At 39.1% G+C, this 20,436-nt stretch overlaps 1 protein-coding gene across 9 annotated transcripts in view; it reads right to left on the bottom strand.

Annotated features, from left to right (window-relative positions):
• TRIP12 (thyroid hormone receptor interactor 12) overlaps positions 1-20,436 on the bottom strand; it is a 74,681-nt gene that overhangs the window by 12,345 nt on the left and 41,900 nt on the right. For 6 of the 9 annotated variants that reach the window (XM_068145252.1, XM_068145260.1, XM_068145253.1 and 3 more), the window contains 24 exons: positions 19,512-19,617; positions 17,771-17,907; positions 17,033-17,116; positions 15,587-15,682; positions 14,474-14,622; positions 14,112-14,147; positions 13,929-14,024; positions 13,456-13,548; positions 13,166-13,327; positions 10,393-10,461; positions 10,106-10,271; positions 9,348-9,465; positions 9,047-9,203; positions 8,590-8,743; positions 7,898-8,126; positions 7,101-7,219; positions 6,275-6,482; positions 5,090-5,190; positions 4,800-4,974; positions 4,269-4,410; positions 3,102-3,293; positions 2,235-2,386; positions 330-502; positions 9-82 (listed from right to left, as the gene is read on the bottom strand). In XM_068145252.1, the coding sequence (XP_068001353.1) occupies positions 9-82; positions 330-502; positions 2,235-2,386; positions 3,102-3,293; positions 4,269-4,410; positions 4,800-4,974; positions 5,090-5,190; positions 6,275-6,482; positions 7,101-7,219; positions 7,898-8,126; positions 8,590-8,743; positions 9,047-9,203; positions 9,348-9,465; positions 10,106-10,271; positions 10,393-10,461; positions 13,166-13,327; positions 13,456-13,548; positions 13,929-14,024; positions 14,112-14,147; positions 14,474-14,622; positions 15,587-15,682; positions 17,033-17,116; positions 17,771-17,907; positions 19,512-19,617 (3,188 nt within the window). The remainder of the gene's footprint in view (positions 1-8; positions 83-329; positions 503-2,234; positions 2,387-3,101; positions 3,294-4,268; positions 4,411-4,799; positions 4,975-5,089; positions 5,191-6,274; positions 6,483-7,100; positions 7,220-7,897; positions 8,127-8,589; positions 8,744-9,046; positions 9,204-9,347; positions 9,466-10,105; positions 10,272-10,392; positions 10,462-13,165; positions 13,328-13,455; positions 13,549-13,928; positions 14,025-14,111; positions 14,148-14,473; positions 14,623-15,586; positions 15,683-17,032; positions 17,117-17,770; positions 17,908-19,511; positions 19,618-20,436) is intronic. The other 3 variants (XM_068145257.1, XM_068145261.1, XM_068145258.1) reach the window with 2 other exon arrangements.

The following is a 20,436-nucleotide window of genomic DNA, read 5'->3' as shown; positions in this document are numbered from 1 at the left end:
AAGCTTACCAAAGATTCATCTATTTCTTCATCTGATCCATCATCATCACTATCTTCATCATCTTCTCTAACTCTTCCATAGCCTGAGACAAGAGAAAAGAAAGACACCCTCCTTTGTTTTTTACACAAAACACAGTCATGCTTTTGTACTGACTTTTACAAACTCCATTGTTTGAAATAGTTCCAAAATATATGTTATAAAAAGGTTCAGAAAAGGAAGGCACTGCCCAGCCTCAGTCTCCTCCCCTGTGAACAAGATAATTTATAAGTACCTCCCATATGTCTTCAGTATAATCCTTATAATATAGGTGACTATATATCTATACATACCTCTAACTACAAGGTATCTTTCAATTGCTTGTACCAAAGCCAGAGGATCAATCTTCACAGGACCACCTTTCCATTGCTTCACATTAGCGCAGTCTGGATGTCTTTGCAGCTGGCATTTCAACTGATGTGTATTGAAGAATTTTAATGCTTGGGATCCTCTGTTAAGAGAAAAACTCAAAATAATTTGTGAAAAAAGTTGCTACACAAAGAATCTAATATATGGTTACAATTAAAAAAAGGCATTAAAACAGGCCCATACACACATTTACAAATTCATGTGTTCCGAGTATCACTTATCTGGAGGAAAAAAAAGGTAGATAGACAGACACACATAAAGGCTTGGATAAGATGTAAAGTTTTATTTCACAAAAACATCTGAAACCAAGTTGGACAACACCTGCCTTCCATGAGATTAAGAGAAAGTCTAGTCTAAGGTCTGATTACAATATGTCCTATATTGACCATCTCTGAAGTCTGAAGTTCAATAGCCAGTTGATACCATGTGGATTTAGAGCTGTGCTTACCTGCAGTGCATTAAGGATCAGAATCAGGGATGGAAAATACAAGTGTCCATTTGCTTATGCTTTACTAAAGACCTAAAGAGACAGCCTGAAAGCTGTTATTTTTTCCAGGCATAGTTTACACACATGCTCCATCTCACTATACTACCTATTTTTATACACAAACTTGCTATACTGCACTGCTTCATTTTCCAGTGAAAGACTATCAAATACTAATGCCTCAAAATCCTCACTGACAAAATCCACAGTAAGATTAGCAGTCAAATAATAGTGCAGCAGTCTGACTTCTGATGTTCCTTTTTCTATCAAGAACAGTACAATTTTGCTTCTATGATTAGCAGCTTTAGAACTTCTGTTATCTCACTTTTTACAGCTACAGCACATATTAGGAAGCGTTGTGAGATTACAGAGTATATACTATTTGCAAAAGCCAGTATCAAGGCAATTAAGTCCTTCAAGTACTAGGAATCTGTGTTTGCATTCATTCCCATGGATTTTAAATTTCACAAAAAAGTACTGAATTTCATCCTAAGTTAATGCTATAGCGGGAGGCACTAATACATCTACTGTAACGGATGTTGTGTCACAATTAGTGACAAAAAAAATCCATACTATCTTACTGAGAAACAGAAGACTTGGCATTTCAAACTTTAAAGAATAATTTTCAGTGCTCCTCCCCTCTTCATGCCTGTGTAGTCACAAGAATGTCTATAATCAAGTTGAACTTTTAGCAAGCACCACAAAATACTTCCAAAGCCTATATGCAACTTGTACTGAAACAGACTTACTGACTGCTGCACGCTGAATGAAAAATGTTGATTTAAAGTACAGAAGAAATGTAGAAATAGATATTCAGTCACTCATACTTGTTACTTAAAGTAAATAAGACAGATTAAATTTGGAATCAAATTTATTAAGACCAGGTCTACAGTTATTTTAAACTATGCTGATAGCCAACAGTTATTACTCAATCCATAACCATCCTAACATACAGAATCCATCTGAAAAACAAAGTTAAGCACAGCAAGACAAACTCTCAACAGTTTAATTACCTTACAGAAAAAATAAAAATCAGTGTGTCAGCAATAATTATTTCTTCCCAGTGCTTACATAAGGATCCCACAGGAATTTTTGAAGCTTGGACTTCAGAGATTGCATTTAAAATTACATGTTCACCCACAGTCTAAGTGAGAGACATTTCAAGATGCTAAGCAAATGTTTGGTTAAACAGTTGTATTTATTTGTATACTGTTAAACTGTGTAGTTGCTTTTGTCTTTAATAGGGTCAAATGTTTCCATTACCTCCTGGAAGCTTCAGCACTGAAAACATGTTTTGAAAAACAAAAGCTTCTGATAAAACTGTTACCTGAGCATTAATCCTTACCTGCTCCCTGTTCCATTTCCACTAGGGAAGTCATGCACTTTGACAGGAAACTGCTCCATTTGACTGAGGCAATTGTTCATTTTATGGACTAATGCCAACAAAGGTGCATTTTCTAATGGCTCTAATCTTCCAAGTGGTTCTTCTCCAGGAAGCTGAAACACATCCCAGTCTTTTAGTTATGTGTCTGAATTAATCCATTTTATACAACTTATACCACAAGCTGTTGTTTCTCATTTGTTGAAACAAAAAACCACCACCACAACCCACAAACTTTAAAAATAATAAACTGAAAGGAAATTAAGCATCACTGCTCTTAACATAACAGCAGTAATAGGATGACACACAGCAAGTTCACAAAAGGCTTCTCTACTGGTTTCAATCGAATAGCCCTACAGATTTTAAGAACTCATCCTTAAAACTAAGCAGTATGTATGTTTCATGGAAGATGTAACTATCTACCTTCCTCTCTTCCACTTGCAATTTCTTCCTTTAAGAACAGGACAGTCAAGTTTCTTGCAGTATTTCAGACTAAAAAGCAAGTGATAAAACTACTATCCAAACTCTTTCTACATTAACTTCTTAAGAGTCCGGAATAACTTTTAAGTCTCAAACAACTGGCCATTTTGGACTCTCTTTTCCATTGTTGTGTGGAATTTTCCACAATTACAGGACATTTAAAAGACTTTATGACCTGTAAAGATATAGAACAAAGCTAAAGGTGCAGTCTTATAGATCTTAGGCATAAAACCAACATTCCTTCCATACTTCACCTTTAAGTCAAGGTCACTCCTGAACCTGTCAGTCAAGTAAATACAATCTGAGAGATATACAACTAAGAATGACAAAACAATAAACAATAAAACTTACTGGAGAAGAAAAAAATACATGAAGAAATCTCTTCAATCTGATATCCCTGCTTACAGCATCTTTCTCACTTTTAGATGTCAAGTAAAGTAGCAGTTGTTTAACAAACCCACTATGCTGGATTTCAAATGACGAGACGTCAGACTCCGAGACAATGCTGCGGATTTCTACAAGGCACTCTGTTCCACCATCCACCTGAAAAATATGAAGGCTGTAATGTACTGTGCAGGTGGTAAGGGTTTAAGAAATACTGCTTTTCCTCCCACTACATGGAACAGCTCTAAAGAGGGAGGGGGTAGGCACAAATAACCCAGAAAGCCTGGACTGTAGAGTAACTCAATGCAAGCAATAACAGAGTGAATAACCTGAGGCTAAGAAATTTCTCTGTTCAAGGGGGAGGCATTACAGGCAACACCTGTTTCCTCTGTTGTAAGAGAAATAGAAAGTTTCACTTCTATTTCATGCAATGTAAAGATGAGCTCCAAAAAGAAAATTTAAAATACATACATCAAACCACCACACAAAAAATCCCACTCAACTCAGATATCTATTTTGTGTGACATTCATGGGAAAGCAGAGAGAAAGTTTCATGTTTAATGATTGCTTAGATCAAAGCACAGAACAAAACTTGGTTCTCCAGCTACTTTTAAAATTTACAGCTTTAAACAATCTCTTAAGAATCCCAAGTGCCTTAGAAGCCAGTCTCAAGTTTTAAGGTGCTGCAGATTTGTCCCATTCTGTAGTTCTTTCATTCTTTCAACAAGAGACTACTTCCCTCTTGTCCTCCCACCCTGAAAGCTCTTACTGCAAACTGTGTTCTTCTTTAGGTGTAAAGTCAACCCCTAACACTTAACTGTAGAATTCTTAAATTTTAAATAAAATGCTGCTAGTGATATGTTGCTAGGAATCAAGAATACCCTTGTTAATACTAGTCATTTATCATCAGCTGTGCCAGTTTATGTATAAATTCTTCAGAAACCCAAACCAAACAACACACCAAGCAAAGCACTGCAAGTTCAGAAACACTGTACCATCATTTGAAATAACAGAAACTATGCTTTAAGTATTGGCCATGCTGTCTAAAATGGTCAGCTTTCCTCTAACTTCCTTTTAAACACCTCTACTGCTTCCACCACCACCTAAGCCCCAAGAAATCTTGCTATTTCAAACCTGGAGGTTGAGTTGTTCAGTTGCAGTGCAAAGTCTCTGTAATACATTTAGTGCTGGATTGCTTCCATCCATGTTTTCAGAACTAAAATAACGTTCTACAAATTTATGGGCTTGCTCCTTAATCCAGCCCTTAATTTTTTCTCTGTGAAGAAGCACACAAGACATTTGGCCATACTTAACATTTGCATACTCCAATATCACAAGTAAACACAGCCAGAGCATCATTTTCCCCTTACATAATAGCAAAGATAAAACCCCTTCCCTCTTACTCCAACACTGAAAAGGTCTATTCTCTACAGATTTCCTGCATCTTTATTCCCCCCACTTCAGATTTCTCCCAAGCATGCTACTTTAAACTATTAAGAAGTTATTTTCTCTACCTTAATTTCCTCATTTTTCTTTTACAGTTATTTTAACAAGGGTTAAACTCAAACTGTTTTGATAGGTGCTACTGACAGCTTACCCTAAAGAGGCAGCTGCACCTCCATGTCATCACCACATTACAAATATTTTGATTGTGTGTGTATGTACCTGTTATTGGAAATGGTATCCTTGGAAGCAGCCCTTGCAAGACCACTTACTCCTGCAGTTCGTGCTGGTTCAATGTTATTACTGTTGGACTGTGTGCTTAATCTTCCCCATGTTTTAGGATTTAAACTTGCCAAGAAAGAAGATTTAGGAGACTGAGTAGCTGTAGGACTTTTAGCTGGTGGAAGTAATGACAAAATTTAGAGATCAGCAGGTTTATTTCAGCTAGCATTAATTGATTATAAGCTTATTTTTAACAGGCGACAGAGTATCACATTTTAAGAATTACTTACCTTGATTGTCTACTTTGTCATCATCTCTTGGAGGAGAGTACTTTGGTCTCCTTGGCCCTCGTTTTGGCAGTCTTTTTCTCTTTAGAACATCACTCAGTCGTCTGTCCAAATTTAAAAGCAACATGTTTCCATCTACCATATTCATATGCATACCCACCCCTCAGTTTAAGATGCATCTGCCAGATATTTCCTTAAGAATTAAGAAAGGTTTCATCCCCTGACGAGGGGGGCACAAGGGAAGAATGAGTCCTGGGAGAAGAGGCCTATTTTAATTGTAAAGACAAGTGACTACTCCACCCAGAAAGAAGGGGTCTTCCTTGCTGACACCTTTGCAATATGGGCAAAGGCAGCCAGAAGTGACACTGGTTAAAGGTTTCTCATAATTTGCACGTTTAAATTTGTGTAAACATCTGGTTATACTTTTATTTTAATACACTTCAAAGGAAAACAGAAACAACAAAAAAGCCCAAAACAAATCCTAACTAAGAATCGAGAGGCACTGGATATTTGGACCTGCCTCCCTTATTAAGCTGCGTAAAACACTTCTTTGGTAGCTCGTGGAACTTCTACTCACCAAGCCCTGCACTTCAAGTTCACATTCCAGTTCTGGTTAAAATTAATTTCCTTACTAGGCCAATACATTAAACACATACATTTCACCTTTAAAATAAAGGCAAACTGCTTAAACACTAAACTTATTCCTACAAGTGGTTTTAATTTTACAAGTGTTAAAAATGGTTCTACTCCAACAAAACAACTTGTCTTTTTCCCTCTAGGTCTTCAGCAGAAATGAACCAGGCACCACAACTGTCATTTTGCTGAATCTCTGTCCTCCACAGCTACATGAGACGACAGCTGTTGCTCTTTGCATTCTCCAGTGCTCCCCCAAACAGCAGACTGTTTCATACTATTACATCATAACTATCAAGTCACTAGACTTTTGGTTTATATTAAGTATTTAAAATAAAACTACCCATTGGCAGCTTCAACATCACCCTCCATTTAGTTCCCTTAGAGTGAAATACCACAGCAAAATACAGATGATGTGTAGCAGCCGTATCAGTGAAGACTTTAGAAAATAACAACCATCAAAACAACCATGATACCAAAACCACACACAAAAAAATTCAAATGAAACAAAATCACCACCCTAACACAAAGTTACACCACAAAAACTGCACCTACCCCTGTGGGCTCAGATCCAAAGAATCCTCTCGGCTGTGCTGCAAGCTGGGAGAGCCCAGATCCGCAGCTGCGTTGCCAGCAGCAGTGGCTGTCCCAGTACTTATAGTTGTAGTGGTACCAAGCATTCCTGATCCATTAGTGCATACTTTTGGTGGGCTCGTCAGCAAAGCCTCAGACTCTGCTAAGTTCTTCACTTGGTGCATCACCCCTGTGCAAAAGAAGGAATCTTTTGGTTTGGTTGTGGGAAATTTTTGGTGGGGGCAGCAGGGACAAAGGCTTGAAAAGGTAAAAGTGTGTAATTTGAACCTCTGTTTTGACTACGGCAGTACTGGCTCATCCCACTCATCTATACTAAGTAAAAGTTCAATCTTTCCTCAAAGAAAGACTTAACCTACATAGTCACTTGTTTTAAAACTAATAAAAGGACAACAGCACTAGCAGTACCTCAAGAAACCCCCAAAACCCCAGGGGATTAGAACAAACACTTTCTGCCAAAGGTTCACCAGTTTTGTCCAGTAAGACTACCCATGTGACTTCAGCAAGTAATCTTCAACCCAAATGTAAGTTCACTAGCATCTAGCAAGCCTGTATAAACTTGTTTCATGTTTCAAACAAACAAATCTGTCTCCTTCAGAGTGTGTCAGCTCTTCCTTAGTCATACGAGGATAGCTTGCATGGAATGGACTTTTAGTATTCAAAAGTAGTATTAATATTTTATAGTTTGGGGAAAGAAGGGGGGAGGAAATCAAACAGGGGGTAGAGGATATGCTTTTAAAATACTAAGTATGGAGTTTGAGGGAGAAAAAAAACAGGCAGCATGACTTACCTTCTCTTCTGAAGTAAACACTAAAAATGTCAGGCAATTTTTGCATTAAAATCTCTGCCATTTGCAGGGCTCCAACTACTATCTTAAGGTCTTGACTTGACAGCATGGAAGCAATATGACTAAAACAGAGAATGTACTAGAATTAGGTTTATCTTTCAATTTTTTTGTATTAAAAATAAGCTAATTTATCTTGCACACTTAAGTACTGGAAACAGAAAGCAAACTTATTTCAGTGTGCTTTTGTAAAATCTATAACTAAAAGGAATGGAAAAAAGATCTCTTCCCATTTAAATAACTTATACAAAATTTTAACAAATGACTTAAGAGAATCTTCTTCCCAAACACCATGTTCTCTAAAGGAACCAGATACTGCCTTTGAAAATGCAGTCAGTTTATACTGCAATTGCATCTTTTTCTCTAGATCCTAACTTTATGGTACAACAAGTGGGAGAGGTTTCACTAATAGAACTTAGCACCTGAAGGTCGTGCATCATTCACATTGTATTACCTCAAAAGTAATCTTGCCCTCAGAAAAGTTTACAAGCACATTTCAGAAATAAGGAAAACAGTAAGTGGCAATATTAGACATGACTGGCACACAGTCACACAGTTGCACTCTCTAATATCTAAAATTGGCACTTATTGCAAAACAATTCCTGAGGAGCTGACAGCCTCAGCTTTTGAAAAATAAATTACTGAGAACTGAAAATTACAACTACCCCCTGAAAAAGAAGACTCAAATTTGTTTGAGTTGTAAGCTCAAAATTAGGCTCATTCATAAGGGTTAATGAACCCACCTTGAAACAGCATGGTTTTTCAGTACATCTTTCAGAAGTTCAGCATCAGCAAAATAAATTATCCTAAGAATTGCTCTAAGGCACTTGTGTCTAACTGCAGGTCCAGCTGAAGAACTATATACTTCATACAGAACACCAAACAATGTTTTGATAAATGATTTTGCCAGTTCTGGGTCCTCTTTCATTAGTTGTGCTCGAGCATCATCCTTCTTCAATTCTGAATGTCCACCTGTGAGAAACATGCAACAAATCACTACACAGTACTTTGCATCTCTACTCTTCATTTAACAAGCAGAAGTCAAACTGATGGCAAGAGTGTAGGCACAAATTCTCCTCAAGCAACAGAAGTTGTTTTCATTAAAGAGCTGTATTAACAAAACTCTTTCAGAAAATTCCAAGCCAGAAATGTCCCCATCTTGCTCACAATTTAATGCATTTTCTGTTCCCAGGAAAGAGTTCACATATTAAAAACAATACACTTCAGCAGTTTGAGTTTTGTGGTAAAACTATCTTCATTGTCAGAAATCAGAACAGACAGATGCTCCACAGAAAACACACACAACAGAAAAAGAAAAAGCTACCACTCTTGCATAATCCAGAATTGGGTTGGAGTAGGCAACCTTTCAAAGGTCCCTTCCAACTCAAAATATTCTATGGTACATCAGGCATAGCTGGAGCCAGCAGGTACTCACTAGTATTTGTATTGGCTAGAGGGTTTGGTTTTCGCTGAATGGCACGTGCTGTTCCAGTATCCTCATTGATTTGCTGCATAGAGTTAAAGTCTATAGTATAGACACGCCCAAGTGTAGACAGGCTGATCTCATCCTCACCAACCTGATGAGCTGCCTAGAAACAAGAGAAGAGCAAGCCTGAAGTTAAATTCCCTACAAAATAGGAAGCTCCATGAAAGGCGAGGAAAGGGGCAACAGTAGGAAAACCAAACAAGGGACAGACATAGAAGAATAGTGTTTCAGCAGTTCACCTATAAGTGATACCAAAGTAGTGCAATACTAGAGTAGGAGCATAGAGAAAACTCATGTGTTTCGCTCAGAAAGAGCAAGATTGGTATCTTCAAAGCTGTAAAGCACTTGATTCCCTGTACAACCACATATATTTAAAGAACACCACAAAAAGATGTGGCATTATTACCTCTATTATTCGACTGTCAATCCTGTTATAGGGATGCCAAAGACCCCTGTCATCTCGCCACTGCCATATTGCACCATCCGTGTTTTGTGCATTTCCTTTCTTCAGCATAGTATCAACAGCAAAGATTCCTTCTTTTGGCAGGCAAGGCATCAGTTCACTGTAAAGGATGTAAAATCAGTATTTTACTACCAATATACAATACAGTCCCATCTAAACTGAAAACTATATGCCTTCATTCTACAGAAGTCAGGGATTTTAATATACCAAAACCGGACCTGTAACTTCAGCATGCATAACTTACCAGATAAGAGAAGTAAGCTCATAAAGTTCTTGAGGACTTCGTGGAACAAGGTCAATCTGTTCCTGACAACTCCCATTTGAGGCTCCACAAAGGAGGAAATGAAGTGTTTCTGCAATGTCTGTTAAAAAAAAACATGAAATTGCCACTATCAGACTATGGACTCCATTTTGTCTCGAATGCTACGCAAGAAGATAGCTGTCCAAATCAAACAGACAGTAGACAGCAAGACAAAAGCCTTGGTTTTTTTTTTTAATTTGGGGGTTTTTACCTGTAGGGGACACTCTATACAGGGCACAGAAGAACACAAGGGAATATATAGGGCAGTTAAAATGAGAAGTCAAAATTAAATGAAAAGAAGATGAGCAAGAACTAAGACAGCTGCACAGAAGTTACATTTCTTAAGGTCTTCTCTTAGAAAACTATGTTTCCCCCACCTGGCAAAGGCTACAAAAGAATTATTCAACTTGTGTTGGAATGAGAATAACTTGTGCCACTAAGAAAGACTCAAAATTAGGCAAGCACTCCAGTGACACCACCTACAGAAAGGACAGGGGGAAAATCCTCAGAAAAACAACCCCAAATCATCCCCACACAACCAAAAGAACAGCAAAAAACACACTAGCTAAACTTTGAGTCCCAAAGGAAGCAACAGTAAGAAAGAAAAATTAACCCCACAATATTTATAATCAAGTGCACAGAATTCCACACAGACCGTAGGCACTAGTAAGTCCCCCAGAACACGAAGAGTAAGAACTCACTTTGCTTCATTAGTTGGACTGCAAGAGTAGGGCAATTGGAGCACATTAAGGAAAACATGCGCACCACCATGATGAACATTCCTGAGCTCAGGATAGGAGGCGTCACTACCAAAAGTTGCTGGATATTTGTTAACAAGTCCTTAGAAGCGACCTGCTGAAGCAAGTTCTTCAGGGGGGAACAACAAAATTCAAAACATTAGTCTGACTTCGAAAGGTAAGCTCTTAGAAGAAACTGAAGGAGGGAAGAAGGGAACAAATATTCACCCCCAAAAACCCCACACCCTTACCTCCTCATGCTGGAAGTTGTCTACTAGCCGTGCAAAACAGAGACAAGTGCTTTCAACAGACTTTTTGTCCTATTGTAAGAAAAGTATTTGTTTAAATTAAGGTATTTTAACTTGATTAGATTACCCTGTCATTTTGTACCTTTAGTAAAATTTCTCCAAAAAGGACAGTCAAATCACATTTTACAGAACATTACAGCTCTGAATGTTAAATGCATTGATACAGTCTAAACTGACCTCCTGATATGGCTGTGCTCCTGCATATTCCCTGGGAAACACCTCACACTTGCAACACAAATACCTCTATGGACTTTTAAAGGTGAATAAATGGATCTATAATATCCTTTTTGGATTCTACAAGGAGGAAACAAAAGGCAAGAGAGCTACAAAGCCAAAGCAACAGAAGATACAAATAATAAGCAGGAGTGAGGGCTACTGTTCTACAGACTACATTAAGTCTGATTTTTATTATTTATTTTTTTATATTATGCAGTGCAGCCAAGACAGCAAATCCGAAGACAGCAAAACAGTAACGACTGTTCCAAAACCAGCTCCAGTTGAAAGTTCTTTGAAACACCTGAAGTTCATCTAAATACAACACTGTCACAGTGGTTGAACACTAAAAGAGGTTGACCAGAGAGGTTAAGCATTCATATGTGAAGATAAAAAAAACAAACCCACATACAAACCACCACACCACACACCAAAACAAAACACACCACAATCAACATAAAAAAGAACCCAAATTACAATGAAGCAGTTGGACATGACCCTGGACAATCTGCTCTAGCTGACCTTGCTTAAACTGTGGGTTAGGATTTATTTTTTTGATACAAAAACTCAAAATTTCTTGAAATCTTACTTTTGTGAGCTTCTATTCAGAGTGCAGAAGTCAACATTTGTCCCTACTACTGCTGAGAACTGTGCTTCCTGTCTGAAAACCACCATCTAAGGCTGACATTTGACTTCTGTGAAACTGCCTCAAGGATTCAAGTAGTCTCTCAGCAAGATGATGTTGGCAAAATTAACAATAGCACAAGAATACACAGAAACAGTACCTGGTAACTTTCGCTTAGTTGTGTTAATGAACAATTTTTTCCCCCCCTTTTAACAGGCATCTGCCAACCAAGCAGTAAGTCAAAAATCACTTTCAGTGCAATAGTCATTGCAAGCACTCATTTACGATCATAGTAGCACCACAGGACAGGCAGATATTAGAAGCCCCACAATTTAAATTTCATCACATTGAACAAGTGTACAAGAGTAGAAATTTTCTTTTTTTAAAAAAGTTGCAAGCCTTCCCAAAAAGTCAGATCAGGGGGAAAAAAGTCAATCATAAAAATTGAAGTTTCCTGATTTGAAGCAGGAAGGAACCTTGCAAAACATTCATCAGGAAAAAAGAACAGTAACGCTACCATATTTCCTCTTACCGATAGGCAACAAAGACTACAAAACCACTAACATGCATGCCTTAAACTTAAGGCCTTCAAGGAGGAAGTCCTAAAGCCTCAGGAACAGATTGTCTTCATGGGCCAAAAGCCAAGTTGATGGGGAAGAAGGGACCTGGCTGAAGAGAGAGATCTGGTTGCTGCTTAGGGAGAAAAGGAGAGTTCGTGGTCCTTGGAAGAAGGGCTAGGCCATTCTGGAGGACTACACAGTTTCTATGAGACTGTACAGGGATAAGGGCCAAAGCCCAACTGGAAACTAATTTGGCTTCAGCTGTTCAAGAGAACTGGAAATGTTTCTACAAATAATCAGCAACTAAGGAGAATCTCTGTCCTTGGTTGGATGCAGAGGGAGCACAGTGGCCAGGATGAGGGAATCAGCACCTTCTTTGACAGAGATTTTAACAGTCAGACCTGTAGTTTGCTGGATACCCAGCACCCTGAGCTCAAAGGTAGGGATGGGGAGCAAAATGAAGCTCCCACACTCCAAAAGATGGACACTTCCCTAGGTAAAAGAACTGACTGGATGGCAAAGCCCAAAGAACAGTAGTGATATGAGTTATATCTGGCTGGTGACTATCACAAGTGGTGTTCCACAGGGGGCCATTTTTCTATAACGTCTTTACCAATAATCTAGCTGCACGGATCTATGCACCCTCAGTAAGTTTGCAGAGGACACCAAAGTGGGTGGAAGTGTTGGTCTGCTCAAGAATAGGAAGGCTCTACAGAGAAACCTGGACAGGCTCTTGAGAACAGGTCTTATGAGGAGCAGCTGAGGGAACAGAGGTTATTTAGCCTGGAGTAAAGAAAAATAAGTGGAGACCTTATTGCTCTCTACAACTACCTGAAAGGAGGTTGCAGTGAGGTGGGTGTTGGTGTCTTCCCCCTAGTAAGAAATGGTAAGACAAGAGGAAATGGCATCCAGTTGCACCAGTGGAAGTTCACACTGGACATCAGAAGAAACTTATTCCCTGAAAAAGTTCTCTAAGACTGGAATAGGCTGCCCAGGGCAGTGGTTGAATCCCCATCCCTGGAGATGGTCCAAAGACACAAAGATGTGGCGCTGCCGGTCATGGCTTAGCAGAGTTAGATAGTGGTTGGACTTGATGATTTTAAAAGGCTTTTTCCAACCAAAACAATTAAAAAAAATAAGACCATTACAAATCCTCAAGAATACTTACAAATAACAAAACCTGAAAGCATAGAAACTTTAAGGCAATTATCACACTGCAAAGCCAAAAAATACACAGTAAAGAAATAGCTATCTGGAGGTATCTTCACACTACTTTCAGGCCAAAAATAAAACTTCTCATTTTATAATAGCTTCTTACCTGATGGGTCAACCTTTGTGTAAGCAGTGGCAAAGAGTCTGCCACAAAGTGAAACTCATCAGGTGTTATACTCTGGCAGCAGTTGGCCGCAATAGCTAGTGCATTCCTCTGTGCATTTATACTGAAGAATTCCAGATACAGCAAGCAGTCTGCCAACCCACCCTATAACAAAAGAAACAAATGTTTTCACACTCCATCTCACTAAAATTCACAAACTTGTTCTCATGTTTCACCTTCATGAAAGATCACAAAGATGTAGCACTAGCAGAGTGCCTTTTTTTCCCACTTACCGCTTGGAGAATGGCTTTACTATGCCTGCGTGATAACATTTCCAGGGCGGTAAGTGCCTGCTCTGCCACATCAATGCACTGAATAACTTGCAGCTACAAAAACACAAGAAAGCCTGCAGGTAAATTTCTAAACCAATTTTTAAAAATAATTATCTTCATTAATACAGGCTAGCTGTTCAAGTATGAAAACATGTGCCAATACAGCAGCACTGTAATGAAGCCAGGTCAGTGGCAGAGCTATCCCAGTTTGTATAAATACACAGTATCTTCCCAACACCAATCAGACAGAAAAGTTTCAATGAATCAGATTTTTCAGTGTGAACAGGTGTAAATCTGATTTGAAAAGCTTCTCACACATTATGTATTATCTAGTAAGCTATGAAAGCAAGTCTATCTTCATGGCATATCCTCAAGTTAAAACAAAAGATAAAATTTCCCCAGATTAGTTTAACATTGTTTTGATTTCATTTTACCTTTTCCAAGAAGACAGGAATTGCATCTACCACTACAGCAGACGATCTGGGAAGTGCTTCCATCATATACGTTAAAGCTCGACACGCATGGTTCATCTATAAAACCAAATATCTACTTATTTAAAGTTCAGAGGATACATTTATACTCTTTAAGAGAGATTTTTAAATACAAAAATCACTTACAATGTCAAAGTTGTGCTCCATCTGCAGCAACGTTATCTGTTTTAAGAAAAGAATTGTTAGTTTAGTAAAAAAATCTAGGTATCAGCACTAAAGAGAACACATCAGTATATAGCTTTGATGTGGGACTTTAAATTTTGGTAGGAGTTTCTGAAGAGCCACTACCTATCCCTGAGCTACTCAAGATTTAACAAAACTATCACCATTTAGTAAAACATGCCCTCAAAAAGAAATAGTGAGATGAGCAGACACACATATACACAGATGTAATTAAGAATATGTCATGTGAATAAAGAATATTTAATTTAAGCAAGCTATTGGGTGAAATTATATCCTCCAATTGAAATACAAGATTTAATCTTTACCAAAGCTGGTACAACACTCTTGACTGGAAATCCTCCTAATGTTTCTTCATTTCCCATAACCAACAGCTGGCACATCTCTATCACTGCCTGCAGTTGCTGACTTTCATCAGTGGCTTGGAGACCTTGTAACAGCTGTTGGGCTTTAGAACCTAGATAACCAGGGAAAAAAAATTAGGAAAGAAGGTATTAGAAAAGCTAAGTGTTAAAGGGAACAGTTATGCTATACTTCTGCCAGAGTGGAAGACCAGAGATAGCTTGTTTTCGTCTGCAATTGAAGTTTCACTTCCTTTCCCTGTCATAAAAAGGGGAGGATAGGAAAGGGAGACAAAGATCTCACTCGTGGCTATCTTTCCAGTGCACACTGGTCAGCACAGGGAATCCACCACACTGGTCGCCATAGCCTTCTTGCCAACCTACAGCAGGTGCCAAAGCCTACTCCACTCCGTCTTTATAAAGCAAGAGACTTTTCAACACACCCCAGATACAGCACATGCAGTGTATCCATGAGACCCCATTCTCCTCTTGGCGGACAGTGTAAGGGCTACCCTTGGCTCTCCTGGGAAGCCAAACAGACTCAGAAGAGAAGTTCATGTTCAGCTGCATAACGCAGACGTGGTGAAACAAGGCTAAGGACCCATGCTCTCACTGATACATTGTCTGAAGGAAATTTGTCTGAAATGCAAAATACCTTTGAAACTACAAAGAACATACCTTAGAACTAACATCTAATAGTTTTAAAGCTAGCTCAAGCATTTTTTAATGGTAACAACAACCCCAAGGAAGAGGTCTTTTGTTGAGCAGCCCACCATGCAAAAGAAAAAGGAAGGGGTAAAAAGGCAAGAACCCTCCCTTCCCCATCTAGAAGGGAACATTAAGATACCCCCATAAAATGAAAAGAAAATATAGCTACAGCAAATTTCTCTCCCATATAGGAAGGCAAGGAAATTAATATAGTTGACCAGTAGTCTTGCACTACATGACTTACAAAGCTCCAACACGTAAAATAGTGTACTAAACTATGAATCTAATACAAATAGTAGAATATACTAGTGGCTGAATTCTACTAGTCTGGAAGTGGAAAGAATTAAGTCAAATTAGACAAACTTTGCTTACTAGCTCCACTTCCAATTGTCCTGTGGAAGAGCTGCGACATCCGAGGACCAAGAGGGCCAAACAGGTGAGGAGGAAGACCCCTAGCCTCTAATAGAGCTAAAAGCAAACAGAGGATAACAGCCATTGTCAAAGCTTCTATGTATACTTTTAAAATCTTAAATTCCATGATGCTAAAATTAAAGACTACTAGAATTTCGATACTTTAAGAAAGAAGAGTTAGGATTAGATGACTGCAGCTACCTCAATTGTGGGGGGAAAAAAAACACACCAAAAAACCCAAAACCCACATGACCAAAACACCCAAATTACCCTAAGGGAACAAATTACTCATTTCTGTATGCATCAGAGCATTAAAACCCTTGAAGAAGTCACCCACTAAGCTTCCAGAGTTATATTATACAGAAGAAATCCAGTCTACTAAGTTCTTTTAAATACAGATCCACAATAGCAGATACGTCAGACTGTAATTTCAAATCTGAATTCAAACTATATAAAAAATAGGTTAATCTTAACATTTGTGGGAGCTGAATGTCACTGCCGAGCCAAAAAATGACACTGACCATAATTTGCTGATGAGCAGAAGAGGGAAGAACTATGTTAGATATTAGGATTTTTTTAGGCTTTGTTTTAAACACTTGATAGCAGCGTTACTTAAGCCAGACTAAGTGGGTGATTCTGATTTTTATGACAGCAACCATGACTACTGCTGATCAATGTGGTAATGATTAACAGTAAAGCAATTTCTCAGCATTCTTAATGCTTATAGTAAGCTCAAGTATGCAGGTGAACTGGTAGTGACACAGTACTCATTTCCACATTAAGTATCCACATTAACCAAAACCTGTCATTTGCAGGGAAGACCCTGATCTCAGAACTGCTTGCAATGGAGTGGCAAAAACCATTAAAACAGTTGCAGGAGATGCAAACTGAGTTTACAGCTGCTTGTACACTTGGAGACCAGAATCCCTCAGCCCAAGCACAAAAGCAAGCATTTTAAGAATATTCTGCTTTTGTTTAGTCAACACTTACAGCAATGCGAGTATCAACAACAAGCACGGAGAATACAACGTTACCCAGAAGCAGGCAGAGTAACAGTAGACCTAACCTGGCCTGTCAACTGAAGGCATTCTTGCAAAGACATTTTCATATTTGCGCTTACATAATTAATAGGACCAAGTTCTCAATTCTCTCCCCCTCCTCCTCAAAAGTCAGTAATACTTTACTATATACACCATGTAAATCAGTCCGGATGCTATGCCGCCCCTCCAGACACCGCACCTTTAGTGAATTAAGACTTGTAACTCCATACTTCAGAACTGAGCAGAGCAACACAGAGAAACAAAAGATAGCCTTCTCACTATGTATAACGTAGTATTCGGGTAAGGATGGCTATTTAGCTACTGGAAACAAACAAATGGAAGATGTAATTATTAACAACTTCTATACCTTGTAGTCTTCCCATCTCAGAGTCATCTGACTCACTTTCTCCAGAGGTTGTCATACCTACAGCCCCAGCAACAGAACTAGAAGCTAAAGAAATAAAAAGAGAGATAAACACAAATTACAGTGCCTTTAAAGCCACAACATTTCCATTGATTCCACTGTCAAGGAAAGTATTCACACTATCAGAGGAGTGCTCTAGATTTAACATTGCCACCATCATACTTCTGTGAAATTATCATTTTAAACACACTAGTCTACTTTCCTAGAGCTAAAGAGAGGCTGAATTAAAACAAGATAATGAAAAAATACTTGAAAAAGCTAGATCAGCAAATTTCCTTTCAGACAGCTTTACCTGCACCCCCAGTAAATTTAACACTTTTCTTTGAGTATTATGCTGCTCTTAGTTTCTGTTAATTCTGACTTTCCAGGTGATATAATTAGCTTTAAGCAGAATGTTAAATGTTTAAGACCAGCACAATTGCTGGAAAGCTCCTTTGAACTCACTACTGATTAAGACCAGATGATAAAAATTTGCCTTTCAATAGGACTGTGCAAGTGAGAATATTGAACTTGCTTACAGATTTCTGCAGTACAAACAAGTTAGCAATTTCGGAAAACTTGCCAAATTATTTATGAGCAGGTACAGAAGAGCTTTTACATAGTAAATGCACGCCTTGTATATGCGGAGCAGTTTGGAATGTGTACTACAACCGCCTCGTTTGGAATTTCTTCTTACTTTACCTGCAGCTCCTTGGGGAGCCTCATCTGTACGTGCAGCTGAGGAGTTAACTCCATCCTGGTTGTTGTCAGGATCAGCCATCTTCTCCTGTCGGCGAGCTTCAGCTGCTCCTCTTTTGCCCAGGCCAGAGCCTCGCCGACTAAAGATTCAAAAACCAAAGTGTCTTAGTTCATAAAGGGGAGTTTACTCATGAGACTACTCAAAACCACAACACATTTAAATAGATCACAGAATGGTCTAGGCCAGAAGGGACCTCCAAAGGTCAACTAGTCTGACCTTCCCACAGTTGGACATCCTCAACTACATCAGGTTGCCCAAGTTTTACCTTAAATATCTCCAGGGAAGGGGCCTCAACCACCCCCCTGGGCAACCTCTTCCACTGTTCCATCACCCTCATAGTAAAGAGCTTGTTCCTGATATCCAATTTAAATCTGCCCTTCTCCAGTTTGAAGCCATTGCCCCTTGTCCTGTCACTACAGGCCTTTGTAGTCTCTCTCCATCCTTCCTGTAGACCTCCTCCAGGATGCTATTAGGTGTCTCCAGAACCTCCTCTTCTCCAGGCTGAACAACCACAGCTCCCCCAGCCTGTCCTTGTAGCATAGGTGCTCCAATCCCAAATCATTTCATGGCCTGCCACTGGACCTGCTCCATCAGATTCATGTCCTTCCTATATTGAGGGCTCAAGTCCTGTACACAGTCCTCCAGGTGAGGTCTCACCAGAGCAAAGTAGCATAATCTCCTCTCTGGATCTCCTGGCAATGCATCTTTTGATTGTGATTGGCCTTCTGGTCTGCAAGCACACACTTCCTGTTATGTCCAGCTTCCCATCCATCAGCACCCCTAGATCCTTTTCAACAGGGTTGCTTTCCTCATCACCAACTCTGTATTGAGAGCAAGGACTGTTCTGGCCCTGGGTGCAGAACCTTGCACTTGCTCTCATTGAACCTCGTGAGATTCACCTGGGCCCACCTGTCCAGGTCCCTTTGGATGACATCCCCTCCCTCTAGTGTATTGACAATACCACACAGCTTGGTGTCATCTGCAGGGTCCCAGGACAGACCCCTATGGGACACCACTTGTCACTGCTCTCCATCTGGACTTTAACCCATTGAGCACCACCCTCTGGATGCTACCATCCAGCCAGTTCCTTATCCATGGAACAGACTTAAAGCTTAAGTCTGGCTTCAGAATATAAGCAAGTACGAAAGTTTTTTGCATCACAGGACACATTTACTCTTACCTCTCATTTAATCTAGCCACTGATTGCAATTACTAATTCAATACTTCCCCCCTTCATCAGAAAGCATACCAAGTACTTAAATATTTGTGGTACTGCTCAGATGCAGATGATGGCCAGCTTCACAACTTACACTATTTAAACAGGCTCCTTTGTGGTTCCATGAAAGCTTATTTTTTCAGAATAGTATTATAACAGATAGTAGTTTAGCATTCTCTTTGTGTTCAGTATCTTTTTGAATAACATCTCTTCTAAGAAAGGGATTACTTGAACTTGTGATGGTAAACTTTGGATGTTCCTTTGCTCCCTCCACAGATGAGCGACTCAAAGATCTGATGGTTACAAACTATTTGTTATCCTTGATAACCATGCACAGAGTGACCCAGAAGGCCTGAAAAGCTACAGCTACTTCTACAATAGCAAACTAATAGATGGACAGAGCCAGTTTTCATGCATGAAAATGATAGTAATATGAAGCCACTGTCTTTCGTTATCTTAAATCTCACCTGGTGCTAGCACAGGAGCCCGTGGTCTTTTGCCGTGTGCTCCGCCGCAAACTGGGGAGCTCAGCAGGAGGTGATTCACTGCGCTTCTTTGTTGATTTTCTTAGACCTACGCAAAGAGTCAAGCGCAAATTAGTCTTTAAAGTTACACAGCAGCTCTACAAAGAAATGAAACCATGCACAGGAAACTTCCATCTAGAGCAGCTTATACACAAAGATCACAACAATCCCACAGCGACTTTTAGTTACCTGCTATGCCAGTAACAGAACGGTACAGGTATTTGCTTTTGAGTTAAGCAATACAAAACTCCAAGCTGTTACATAGACATCTTTTCCTAACCCACAAATTGTAGTTTTAGAAGAGCTTGCAAGTCTCTCATGCTAAACAGATATCATATTATGTGATACAGATTCATTATTTCCACATGTTGATGTCCAAAACACTTTGAAGAGAGAAAAAGAAATTATCTTGGTTGGGGAGGGCAGTGGTGATTTCCCCCCACATCTCAGTAAATCTGAGTGGCGTGAATTTAGCATTCATCACTAGCTGAATCATTAATTCTTAGCCAATTTCATTCATATTACTATGGCTTAGGAATAACTGCCTTCAATCAAAACATGCAAGCACTGACAGTGTCATGTGTATTATTAAACTTCCTATTTAGATCACTTTAATCCCTTTCACTGTCATTAAGGTCTTCCTTATAGCAAATAAGCAAGTATCTCTTCACAATTTTGGAACAGGACTTCAAGTTTTCAATTTAGAAATGTTTATACTATTGAAGACTGACCCAAGTGATATTCATTTGCTCTAGGTTACAAAGCCATTGTTCTGATGATACATTCCCCTGAGGAACCAGGTACATCTCAGACACACAAAAGAACTCATCCAATACAACATTCTCAGATGACGATCAAGTTTACTATC

The sequence above is a fragment of the Melanerpes formicivorus genome, unplaced genomic scaffold (genome assembly GCF_026170545.1).
Source record: "Melanerpes formicivorus ecotype bairdi unplaced genomic scaffold, bMelFor1.0.p_v2 SCAF_12, whole genome shotgun sequence".
Taxonomy (NCBI): Eukaryota; Metazoa; Chordata; class Aves; order Piciformes; family Picidae; genus Melanerpes; species Melanerpes formicivorus.
The sequence above is the reverse complement of the archived record's forward strand: the minus strand, read 5'-3'. Positions and strand labels throughout refer to the sequence as shown.